Genomic DNA, 13595 nt, shown 5'->3' with positions numbered 1-13595 from the left:
AAATACAAATTCAAATATAACATCAAATTTATATATAAATATATTATATAATACAAAATAAATTCGGGTTCGGTGTCGGGTTCAGGTTCGGATCGGGTCAATCAACAAATTCATAAATCAAATCCAGTATCCGTCGGTTATTTATTTTCTATCGGATTATATCCGTTTTCATTCCGGGTTCGGGTTGGATAAAATTTCGGGGTATCCATACTCATTGAATTCCTAAACTCTTAGGTAGTATAGGAAGCCTCGTACTCATAATTATTTTCATAATGGAGCTTTACCGAATCGACAATTCACCTCTGTTAAATATAATCTAGAATATTATGAAACTCTTTAGAAAATAAATTTCGTAACTTTTTGAATCATTTAATAAAGTCTTATCAAGCTGGCATAAAATGTTATGATAAAATTTCGAACGAGAGTCTTAAAAATTTGATAATCGGATCATTTAATTAGACTTCGGAGTTATCGATTTTTTATTTAGGGTAGTGGAATAGAATTTTCTCTCAAAATCCAACCCAATTCGGTTCTTTTACAGCAAACTAGCAAGTATGTGCATATTGGGCCATCGTTTAAAAATTGTCAATTTTATGACATTGATCGTAAGGTAAATGATGGTCGAAATTATAAATTTGGATTTGTAGAAGTTTTAAATGCTCTATATAATATTTACCGGTATGATCGTCGATCAGAAACTCTATTCATCTAAAATTATTTTATGAGTACCAGAACGATCATACTCATTAACGAGTTACAGATAGCCTGACACTATATTATATATATATATATCTATATATATATATATATATATATCATATATATATATATATATCTATATATATATATAGAGCTAGGCTACTATATATCTTATCTAGTACCGAGCTCCGTTACTTAATAAGTGTTGGTTTTTCGATCTTAGGCGCGGTTCAAATCAACGATCCACACTGTTAAAACTGATCTAGGGTATTTTAAAGAAACGGGCTCCGTTGCCACCCATTTGTTTTCGATGATGGAGCCTCCAAATCAACGATCGGCACCGTTGAAAATGATCTATACCACTTGAAGTATTTAGAAATCAAATTTCATACTTTTCCGATATTGTTTTCTTGTCCATTAAGTGGGCGTAAAAATGAATGGCTGAAAATGCATATTCTCTAAAAAGTGATGATAGAAATTTTGTAATCATGATCGAGAGTATAGATCTTGTTCTAAATAGTTTAAAGAATTTTCTAACCAAAATTCAATTGATTTGGATAGCTTTATACCGTTAAACGAGAAAACGCTTCATATCAACCATTAAAATTACTAATTTTGAAACCCTTTGATCATTAAGGTAAATGATGTCGAAAAGATTTGAAATTTGATTTCTAAATACTTCAAGTGATATAGATCATGTTCAACGGTACCAATCGTCGATTTGAAGGCTCCATCATCGAAAACAAATGGGTGGCAACGGAGCCCGTTTGCTACCGATAGTATTCCAGCTCAACTCTATATATATATATATATATATATATATATATGAATTGAGCTAGAATACTTTTAGAAGCACCAACTCATTGGTGCTTCTAAGTTTCTAGTCCTTGAATCTACTCCTTGATTACTGATAGCCTTTGGATCAAATACTATTGCACCTATCACCACCTACCACCATCATTTCAACGCTACATCTCTCCATCCAATGGTTAAAAACTCAAAAGCACCAACCTATTGGTGCTTTTGGAAGTATTCTAGCTCTACTCATATATATATATAGAGTCCGGCTACTATACTCTTATGAGTATAAGCCCCTTTGTACTCATAAGTTTCCGGCCGTTAGATCTACTCCTTTGACCATTTCCATCCATTAGATCATACTATTCAACCAACCACCCACTCAACCCATGAAGACCACTATTAACCTAATCGGAGATCACTATTATCCTAACCGCACATCCCTTCATCCAACGATCGAAAACTTATGAGTACAAAGGGTTCTATACTCATAAAAGTATAGTAGCCCTAGCCTATATATGAGTCCGGCTACTATACTCTCATGAGCATAAGCCCTATGTTATTAGAAGCACGAAGGCCTTCGTGCTCTTAAGCCGTTTTTAATTATGGAGCTTCCGAATCGATGATCAGCTTTGTTAAACTTGATCTAACGTATTTGAAGTATCTAGAAAATAAATTTTATGATTTTTCGATATCATTTACCAATTTTAATTATCGAATTAATGACAACCAATAAAATTTTACAAAAATATAAAAGCTAATTAAATTTCTATTGGTGTTAATTTTTTGGACAGTAGGCCCTTCACCAGTATAGAGTAATTCTTCAGATACCTCGTCATTTGTTAGTTTGTACTGTACAAATTAATTTGCATGTGGCACACAATGTGTTGGTACATAAGTCTATAACAGTACAATTTGTGTGTCACAATGCTAAAATGCACATACATTATTAATTTTTTTAATGAAGATCTTTAAAAGTAGTACCTGTAGCATACTCAAAATATATAAATTGCGGCATCTCCCTTGATCAAGGTTTCCTTTATTGCACAATAATACTATGAAAATGTAAAAAAATTAACACTAACAACATAAATGTAGTATAGTATTCTATGTACATTAACCACAGGGACGAGATGTACTACAAGGACAAAATTAAAACACCCAAATTCACATACAAACATGACATAAATTTAATTTCAGGTTTACAGGGTCTTTAGTTTACACTGTAGAAAACATAATCTATTCCTTATCATTATTCCTCATAATCTTGCCACGTGGCGTCTTTTCTTTTCTCTGGTATTTCTCATAATCTTGAACCAGGTTGTGGAGTATAGGCACCAATCCGAACCAGCTCAAATCTATTCCTTATCATTATTCCTCATAATCTTGCCACGTGGCGTCGTTTCTTTTCTCTGGTTTTTCTCATAATCTTGAACCAGGTTGTGGAGTATAGACACCAATCCGAACCAGCTCAAATCCTTCACATCTATTCCTTACTTAAACCGAACCAGCTCAAATCCTCCACATCTATTCCTTACTTGAACCAAACCGGATTGTTTAATGTGGGTGCCAATCCGAACCGGCTCAAATTCTTCACATATTTCATCTTTTCTTACTTGAACCGAACCGGATTGTTTAGTGTACGTGCCAACCAGAACTGGCTCAAGTTTTCTTTCTATTTCTATCTTTTTTTACTGAACCGGGTCAACATGCTCGAACCGGCTAGAGTTTTGCTCTTTTTTGATTTGAATCGAACCGAGTTTCCTCTTCTTTGTTTTTGGGTCAACATGTTCAAACTAGCTCAAATTCTGCTTTTTTCGGCTTGAACTAAACCGGGTTCTTTTTTTTGTTTGAATTGAATAAGATTTCTTTTTTCTCTTTTTGAACCAAACCAGGTGAACCAAACCAGATACATTAAAGCTATAAATATAACAATTAGGGTGCGTTTGGTTCGCATTATGAAAGATTACTAGGAATAAAAGATATCCGAGAATCTTATTCCTATTCATCCTATTACTAAGAATGTGGAATTCCTGTGTTTGGTTCGCACGGTAATATTAATTAGCCATGTTATTTAATATTGCAAAAAATATACAATTAATTAATTAATTAATTTAATTAATTTTAGATAATGTTACCAAAAGTTCCAACATCNTCGCACGGTAATATTAATTAGCCATGTTATTTAATATTGCAAAAAATATACAATTAATTAATTAATTAATTTAATTAATTTTAGATAATGTTACCAAAAGTTCCAACATCTTTTTAGAAAAAAGGGAGAAAGAGTATAAGTTAGAGAGAGAGAGCATACTTAAAAAAATAGAAAGAAAAATATAGTCGAAATTAGAGGGAGTGAGAGAGTTGAAATTTTAGAAAAAGAGAGAGAGAAAGCTTAGTTTAGAGAGAGAAGAAAAAGTTGAATTTTAGGGAGAAAAATAAGTTTAGAGAGAGATATAAGGTTAGAGTGTAAAGAAAAATAATATCAATTAGCCGGCGGGTAGGAAGAAAGAAAGAGATTAGACATATTATGATTATCTCAATCCATTAATATGAGGATACCCACCTTCCCTCAAGGGAATGAGATTAGTACTTTGGGTGAATCTTATTCCCAAGTAAATTCAATATTACCAACTAGATTACTTAGTGCGTTTAGCCAAACACCGTCATATTTTTTTATTTTCATTAGATTACTAGGAATTTTTTAAAAGATAGCGCGAACCAAACGCACCCTTAGAGATAAATATAGGATTTTTTTTTAATACCTTGCTTAGTGTTTGTGGTATGTGATACCTTATTATCTCTGGATTTTGCGTGACATTGACATGGCGGATCTTAACGGAGTTGCAAAGAAGCTCAAGGATTTTGCGCTTACAGATTATTGATTCTCAAATAAAAGAATAAGTTGCAGGTAATTGTATTTTGTTTTTTCATTTTCTTAAATTTTTTACTAAAAAAGTTACTTAATTCATTGAATGCTCTTCATATAAGCTCTTTTTCATTATTATTTTTTAATCCTTATTTTAGACTAAACTATTTTAGTTTAATTAAGGACAAGAAATGCACTGAGACCCGGTGAACTGTAGGCCATATTGAAATAGTCCCTTAATTTTAACTCTTTTTTTTTTAGCCCTCTTAAATTTCTTTTTTTTTAAATTAAGTATTTTTAATCAGTTAAGTATTTTTAATTGAATAAATAAAAAATTACATCAAACTCATGACAATTTGATACAAATTTTGGCCATTTTTAAATCAAAATTAATAGTTTTATTTTTTTAAGTAGACAAAATTGGAATAATAACAGGTAATAGGTAATCCATCCATTAAATTTAATAAGAATAAATTAATTAAAGTTAAAAGGAACATCAATTAGAAAAACTAGATTAAAGGTGGGCCATTTCAAAATGCCATTCCTGGTCAGTTCGTACATTGGGATTCCTCAAAATAATGTAATGACATTTAAGATGTTAACCTTTTTTGATTCTTTAGTAGTTGGAAGAACTGAAGTGGAGGACCAGTTGCGCTATGAAGCTTCACAATAATTTTTTTCCCCTTTGCATGTTTAAGATAATGGATTAATTGGATATGAAAATGGAGAGAAAATTGTCGAGAGAGTCGTAACCTCGAACCCTCACATATGAGCAACTTAGATTTGCAAAGGTATGTCCTCTATAATTATACAAGTTATATTTTCTTAATATATAATTAGTTTATAAAGAATTACCTTTTCATATTCTGACTGAGGGTTAATTCTTAATTAATTAGTTTTTGTGTGTTTTAGGTGGCAGCTTTGTATGTGTTTGCAAAATAGGCTTTTAGAATATTCACATGGGTTAGTTATTATGATATTGTGTGACTAATTGAAGGCATATTACGAGTCTCTTCAATTTACTTCATATTAATTTATGATGTTCTTTTCTTTTTTCTTTTTTTAATGAAGTTTAATATATATTTGATAGGACATATGTTTCTAAACTCTTTTTTTAACTTTATTAGTATTAATTTCATAATTCCAGTAAAATGTTGCTATTTAAACTTCTAGCTACTATCTAAGATGTCATTAGTGCTTAAGGTTTAGTCTCTACTTCTATATTACTTTGTTTTACTTTTGCAAAAACTAAAATAGAAACTAATGCTATTAAAGTTTTTCTTTTTGTTCTGAACTTAAATGAAACTATGTTACTACCTCATCATTTCCTTTTTCAATTTTATTGTTTAATGCTACGGAATGTTTCACTAACCTGATATAATGTTTCATAATTTATTTATTTTTGTTTTGCTGTGTGAAAAACACGTTCTCTATCTGTTCGTCAATGATTAAATACAAAATTGTGGTTGAGAATTGTTATGCTATGTTGTCGCAGTGATAAGCACATCTTTTGACAAGAGAATATATATCTTCTCTAAAATAATTTGCTTTTGTTTATGGTGATTTTTAATAGGTTTGAAAGAAGGGTTGGAGCTGTAATGGGTTTAGCTGGTGTACTCTTTTCAACCTTTTTTTATTTCTTCTTCAAAATTGCTATTCACATTTATCGTTTTGTTGCTGTTGCTATTCATTATTGTTGCTTTTGTTTGTTTTCTGATCAGTGAACTTTAAAGCTGGTCTTGATATTATTTTATGCGGTTGAGAATTAATATTTTCTTCAAACATTTTTAATGGAAATTAACAATTCTGAGGTCCTTGGTCATTTTTGTATCATTTATTTTGTTATCTTTTTAGTCTTAGTTTATATTGTGAAATGCAAATATGATTATTTTTTTTTTCCTTTCTCTATATAGAATGGGTATATTGGGTTGCATGACAATTTTCAGTTAAGTTTATTTTAGAAGCTTTGCTTATTTCTATAGAATTCATCAATTGAACTTTAGAATGTTACAACATTCCAACATTTTTCCTATTCTTGCTATGAGTATAAGATTTAGAGAAGGTATGAACTTGCAATCGTTCTTAGGGAATCTTTGAGGTTTGCCTGATGTGCCTGGTGTGCAGTTTGCTCCCTCTGTTTTCTAATCTTTGCTGTACTTTGGTTGAGGTTTACACTTCAATTGAATTTACTATATTGACATGGTTGCATTGATCTAATGTTGGTTTGTTTCGATTTGCTTTGTTGTGTTTTTTTATGTTTGTTTCAATAAAGTTACATTATTTCTCCTTATTATGGTGTTGCAATAGTTTTCTAATTTTGTGCTTGGTTTCACTTTAAAAATTAGTTTTTCTTTTTTTTTTTTTAGCCAAGTGTTCATCTTAGATTGTGGTTTATAGAAAAAGAAAAGAAGAATTAGTTGTCATAAAAATAGCGGCCTACAACTTACTCATGGACCTTTTATATAGCAACTTTTGTGTTTTCCCATAGTTATTAGCTTCTTTTTTCTTATCAAGTTTTGCTGAAAAAAAAAAGAATATTAATGTTTTTTTTCTTTTTTTATATATTTCTTTTATCTTTATTTTTGCCCCTTTCATTCAATGAAAAATAATATTTTTCCAAAAGACTTTTCCTTAAATCTACCTAGGTAGTAGAGAAAATAATAAAAAAGGCTATATATTATGCTGAATTTGGAGCAAAAAAATTAGTAACTTATAAATTTACATGAATTATATAGAATGTGTTAGTCATTATTAGTTTGCATATGTGGAATGAAAAATAAATACAATGCTGAAAGAATAGCCATTGGAAATTGATAATTTCGTATTTTACAGATTTGACTTAATCTATAAATTTTTATTAAAAATTTTATCCGTCTATTTTGGGCTATCATCGATGATCCACAATCACAAACAAAAATTACTTTGATAAAATCTGCCCGTCGCATTGCGCGGGTAGCTACACTAGTAATACATAAAGACAGAAAAAGATGAAAACATAATACATTTTAATGACCACAATGCACACCAAGCACATTCCTTTTTCACAACACCAATTAACAATCCACACAATAGCAATATATATAGAATAGCATACCCATTAACAATTTTTTTTTTTTATGCTTTCATTTTGTTTTTTTTTTTTTTTTTTTTTTTTTTTTTTTTTTTTTTTTTTTTTTTTTTTTTTTTGTTGGTTGCTTTTATTTGGGGTAGTTTTCTATTTACGGTATGGTAGTTTACTTATTTTGGTTAATTTGGTGATATGATTTTTGGCTCTTCGTAAAATAATATTATTGGATTGTGCGGTTTTGTTTTGATGATTCTTCATGATTTCTCNTTTGACTTAATCTATAAATTTTTATTAAAAATTTTATCCGTCTATTTTGGGCTATCATCGATGATCCACAATCACAAACAAAAATTACTTTGATAAAATCTGCCCGTCGCATTGCGCGGGTAGCTACACTAGTAATACATAAAGACAGAAAAAGATGAAAACATAATACATTTTAATGACCACAATGCACACCAAGCACATTCCTTTTTCACAACACCAATTAACAATCCACACAATAGCAATATATATAGAATAGCATACCCATTAACAATTTTTTTTTTTTATGCTTTCATTTTTTTTTTTTTTTTTTTTTTTTTGCTTCTTTTTTTTTTGGTTTTTTTTCTTTTGGATGGTCAAACCAACTCTTTGACAACAACTAACAATCCACACAACAGCAATATACATACCCATTAATAAAATTTTTTTTTTCCTCCAATCTTCAGAAGCTAAAAAAAAGCCCATCAAATACCTGCAAAAAGATTGTGAAACCGATATAGAATTAAAACACTAAAAAGTGAGCACAATGAAAAATAAAATGATACATAATGTTCAAATAGATTAGAAGGACACAATTTGAATTGCAAGATCATGAATCTTATCCTTTCAATTATGGGATTTATAGAAAATTACAGCAAAAAAACTGATATAAAATACTTTTTTACCACACTTTTGAGTCTGCAGGAATTAAAAGTAAGAGAAGTAATACATCTGAATCATGTTGATTTAGCAATTAAGATTCGAAAAGGACAATGATTAGAGAATAGGACTGTAGGATTGTATCATAACACCGATAAGATAAACCCCAATCCTAGAACCAAATTATACTCAAGCACTTTAATAATGATTCTACATTTGATGGCATGAAAGAAAAAAATTTGAAAGAGTAATTCACATAGAAGTGCATGATGAGTACAGAAGTGAATGCATCCACATACTGCAGGGATAAATAATATTATTATCTTCAATAGATAGATAGATAGATGAGTGATTATAAAGTATTTCAATCTAAAACTAGGTCAGTTACATCGTTTTAATTCTAATCTCAAAACACATAGGCAAGGTGCAGAGAAGTTTGAAGTACTTCAAGATCTTCGCTGATTCATCAAAAGACTGATTAACTTATGCACTTTTAATGAGGAAAAAAGAATAAGAAGATCAGGAATTCAAAGTTTGCCAATTTGTAAGAACGGGAAGGCGGTACGTACCTTTTTTCCACATTACAGAGCATGTTCGAATCTGTCTTCTACAGGGATGTCGTTGAGCAAACGCCTGCCCGAAAGGGGGTCAATTTCTATGGATTCCTCTAAAATCGGACATCCGCGTATTCCTAACCTTTTGAGTGACCTGGGCAAATTCATCACTGCCTCCAGATTCGAGCAGTTCTGCAGAATGAGATTTTCTAGAGAGTGCAGTTCCTGCAAATCCACCGAGAATGAGACGCCAGAACAATCCTGGATACCCAAGGCGTGGAGAGATCGGAGGTTGCGAAACTGTAACGATGCCGTTCGCGTACGACATTGAGTAATCGTAAGATGAAGTAGTCGTGGCAAATTCGCATTGGCTAGGATTGCATCTACATCTGCACAAGACTCAAAAAGGATATGCCGCAACGAGGACGGCAGCACAGCAGTTTCAATGTCCAAGCAGGGGCATCCGATTAGATGGAGATATCTGAGACGGCGGAGGGATCTTATACCATCCAGCGAAGTGAGAGCCCAGCAGTCGCTCAGATGTAAAGTTTGGAGTGATTTTAAGTTGGCGAGGACGTCCGCAGACGGTAGACGGGTTATCATTCTGAGATCTGCTAACAACAGCTCTGTAAGGGAGGGGAGGTTTTGTTGTAGGCATACCGACAATGCGTGGTCGGTAATGTTGCATCCCTGGAGCCGGAGCCTAGTAATGGTAGAGGGCAAAAGCAATTTGGCCTCATTTTGTCTGCTGTAAATTAATTCCGTTTTTTGCTCATGCGTCTCCAACCATCTCTCCCACACAGCAGCAATATCCGCATCGGCGGCAGGCACAATGTTGCTATGCTCTCGGCCATTCATCCCGGCTATGAAATTCCTCATTTCTCTTTCGTTGTGGACTAAGTCTTCTTTACTTTGGTGTTGGAACCATTCCTGCGTCCTGTTCCTCATGACCTCTCTTATGCATCTCTTGTCATCTTGGCTCAACTGCAGGTCTTCATTTGTTACGAAGGTGAGAAATGGCGCGCGAAATATTGTGAATTCTTGAAGTCTCGGAGGAAGGGTGTGTAATGCTTCAAGTCTAGTAATATGCCGAAGCTCGAGTGATCTGCAATAAGGGTAAAGCTGGTCCATAGGTGGGAGCTCTTCGAGCATTCCACACCTCCTCAGCGCAAGTTCTTGAATGTTGGATGTTTGATTTTCGGGCCACGACGGTCCCCGATACCCGTCTAGATAAAGGCTGGTAAGATTGGGAGGCAATTGGAGACCCTCAAGAATTTCAGCATCCAAATTAGAATTTACATTGTCCTCGCCGTCGCGCCATACCAACTGGAGCGAATCAAGATGCTTCTTTTCTTTCAAATCGGCGGCAATGGCGCTCTCCTTGCTCTCAACATTCTCAAGATTATCAATGCGCAGGTGTCCTCGAAGTTCGTTCAAGTTCTTTAGTTGCTCCAGCTCATATCCTTTTTCCTTTCTCACCCGAAAAATCTCTAGGCCTTGCAAGGAAGTTAACTTGCCAATCTCGGCTATGCCAGAAAGCCGTAGATACCGCAAGCCGACCAAGTCGGTAAGGTGTGCAGCACGCGGGCGAGCGTTTTCTACTTTCAACACCTGTAGCTGATACAGAGTGGACACCGCCACCAGCAACACGGACTCGCCAGTACCTGAAACTCGCAGGATGCGAAGGTGCTTCATTTCTCTTATAAACTTTGTCGTCAGTTTTTCTAGATTTAACCCCAAAACCTGCAGCACGCGCAACTTTTTTAAGCTCTTGAAGGTGTCGGTGGTCGCAACATTTTCGTCTGAGACGACGCTTTCTCCTTNGCTTGATAAAACCTTGCGCCATCCAGAGCTGAACCAGTTCTAAAGCTTTGAACTTGTAGCCTCTAGGATACAGGCGACAGTACGAGAAGCAACGCTGAAGATGTGCCGGCAAATGCCGAAAACTCCACATCAGCGCTTTGGTTTTGTCGCCGGACCAGTCCTTGTCTGCGATCGTTTCCAAATATGCATGCAAATTACCTTGCGAACGAAGGAGATTGGCCAGCTTCGTAGCGATCGTCTCGCCAACCATCTTGGCCGCCGTAGGGTCCTTGTTCAACTTCTCCGCGATTGTCCTGCATTTCTCTTTGAAATCTTCTCTTAAGTGAGAATCGAATTGCCACAATGCGTAGTGAATGAAAAGATCTGAGAAGTCATTCTTTGCTAAATCTTCCAAATGACGAACGTATTCTACAGGAACAGCACCGTTAGGAGCAACAGTACTATTTATCGGCGCATCATTCGTTTGAGATGTAACCAAAATCTTGCTCCCCCGCAAACAGCAGCATTCGCTTAAACATCTGAATAGTGTATCCCAATTCTTCTTGCGGTCTTCTCCGTCGCACCAAACATCATCTATCACGAGCAGGAACTTCTTCCCGTTCAGCTTTTCGTTCATTTTTAGTCGTAGCGCTTCAGTCGAGCTAAGTTTGCCAGCGACCACAGCGTCGAGATTGGAACGGACGGCTACAACAGCGTCACCAAGATCTTCTTGTGGCTTGCTTGCGATAGAAGCTTGTTGTATGATGTCTTTCATAATTTTGGATGCGTTGAAGTTGCGAGATGCGTAGACCCACATGATGGGATCAAAATGTTGTCCGTCAGTTAATTCGCTCCTCAACTGCTTACAAACGTACTGTGCAAGAGTAGTCTTCCCGACCCCCGGGCGACCGACTATTGCAATTATAGGTATAGGTACGCCTGCTGCAGGTTCTATCTTCAAACGCCGAATGATTTCATCACGATCTTCGTCGCGGCCGAACACTCTCGGTGGAGGCACTGAGAAGGTCTGCCTGCTGTCTGCTGTCTCAGGCTGGGCGCCTAACAAAGTGCTGAGGTCCTTGGCTTTGCCGGCGATCTTTTTCAGCTTCTTCAGCCTTACCTTCAGCTTGATCTTTCGAGGCGACAGCATGTCCCGGCCGCCTTTTATCACCCATTTCACACGTTTTGGTACGTGAAAAGAGGAAGAAGAACGTACCGGATTTGTTGGCCTCTTACCACTGCTGCTCCTTGCGGCTGCCTTAGCCTTGCGTCTGAGGCGGTCGTAGGTGAGGCGGTCCAGCGCGTCCTCCGCGCCGTCGTAAGCGTCTTTCAGCCTCTGCAGCCAGCCCTCCACCTCGCTCCGGTGCGGGCTGCCCTCCGCTTTCTCGATCACCGATTTCAGCACCGGGAGGACGGTGTCCCTCATCTTCTCAAGCTTCTTCTCCGCGTTGATGCCTAAGCTGAGGTAGCCTTCGTTGAGCAGCTTCGCCACGAGGGGAGACGCCACCCATCCCACCGCTGCTAATATGATCGGCTCTACTACTCCCGACATTCTCGCGCCAGCAAGCTCAGAACAGAGAGCTGGGTAGCTGCCGGCTGAGAATTAACGCGGCATCAAAGAATAATTTTACTATTATTATATTATTATTATTATTATTATTATTTTTTGAGAGATAGGTATCACGCTATCTGCTTTGTTTATTTCATTTAGAAATAAACTTAGCTGAAAATGCGAATCAACTAGAATTCGAATTTAGATCTCCGATACCAATTATCAAGTTCTTTGCCACTTGCGCTAGGGACGGATGGTAACTTTACTATTATTAATCCCTGCACTCTAGTGTTCTTTCAGTCTACGGGCATAAAAATTACAACTTATTAATCACGTGCTCGTCTCTTTTTACATGAGTATATTATTATAAATAATGATGCCCCATAATATGAGCTCTCTATGATCTAATAAATATACTCTTTTATTTAATTATTATTTTTGAGCTTTGTGGTGTACACCATACACATCTACATCCAAAGTCTTTCCTCTTGTCAATTTTTTAGTAAATAAAAAATTAAAGTTTTACATAATTTTATCAATATTAGAATGATATGATATAAATCATGCATTTTTGTTTCAAGTGTACATCTATCTTGCTATCTGTGTATTTAAAAAAGAGGCGTAAATTTTAATTATAACCCATCCATCTAAGGATTAAAATAATTTTTTTTAATTTTTAGTATTAAAAAAAATAAATTGTGATAAGACTAACAATTAGTGCTATCACTACAGGAAATTAGTTAAAAGGCGGCACTTTTTTAGCGGCTTTTTGAATTGGGCCGGCCCAAAATAGTAACCCAAATTATATATTTCTACTCTATTTATCTGGGCCTAGCCCATAAGTAAGGAGTCCTTCTCTTTCTCTCTCTCTCAAGGCCCAAATTACCCATCTCTCTCTTTCTCTCTCTCCCTCTCTCCCTCTTCTACACAGACCCAAAGCCCCCTTGAGCTACCTCGACCTTTTTCCCTCGCAGATCGAATTCCCACATCGTCTCCTCCAACCTCTTCCTCTTTAGGGTTTTCTCCTCAATCATTTTCTAGGGTTTTAGACTCATCCGCTCCTCTCAACCTCACACGCGATGGCCGGATTGGGAAGGATCGTTTGCCGAGGCGATCCCCCTTGAGCTCGCACATGATCGTTGCTTGGGAGGACCTTTGCCGAGGTGATTCCTCTTGAGCTCGCACGCAATCCTCACTTGGGAGGACCTTCGTCGAGTCACACGAGATCGCCGCTTGGGAGGACCTTCGCCGAGTAGCACGCGATCGCCGCTTGGGAGGAATCGTTCCTCCACCTTCATCATCCCTTCTTTCGCACTATTTTTTTTGGGTAAGTTTTGATCATTTTTTGAT

At 35.7% G+C, this 13595-nt stretch overlaps 1 protein-coding gene across 1 annotated transcript; it reads right to left on the bottom strand.

Moving 5' to 3' along the window:
- Positions 1 to 8917: 8917 nt before the first annotated feature.
- On the bottom strand, positions 8918 to 12245 carry LOC109704608 (putative disease resistance protein RGA4). The gene is made up of 2 exons (XM_020225369.1): positions 10786 to 12245; positions 8918 to 10742 (listed from the first exon to the last, which is right to left on the bottom strand). The coding sequence occupies exons 1-2, from the start codon at positions 12243 to 12245 to the stop codon at positions 8918 to 8920; spliced, it is 3285 nt and encodes a 1094-aa protein (XP_020080958.1).
- Positions 12246 to 13595: the final 1350 nt, after the last annotated feature.

The sequence above is a fragment of the Ananas comosus genome, unplaced genomic scaffold (assembly GCF_001540865.1).
Source record: "Ananas comosus cultivar F153 unplaced genomic scaffold, ASM154086v1, whole genome shotgun sequence".
Taxonomy (NCBI): Eukaryota; Viridiplantae; Streptophyta; class Magnoliopsida; order Poales; family Bromeliaceae; genus Ananas; species Ananas comosus.
Note: the sequence above shows the minus strand (reverse complement) of the source record. Positions and strands in the feature narration are given on the sequence as shown.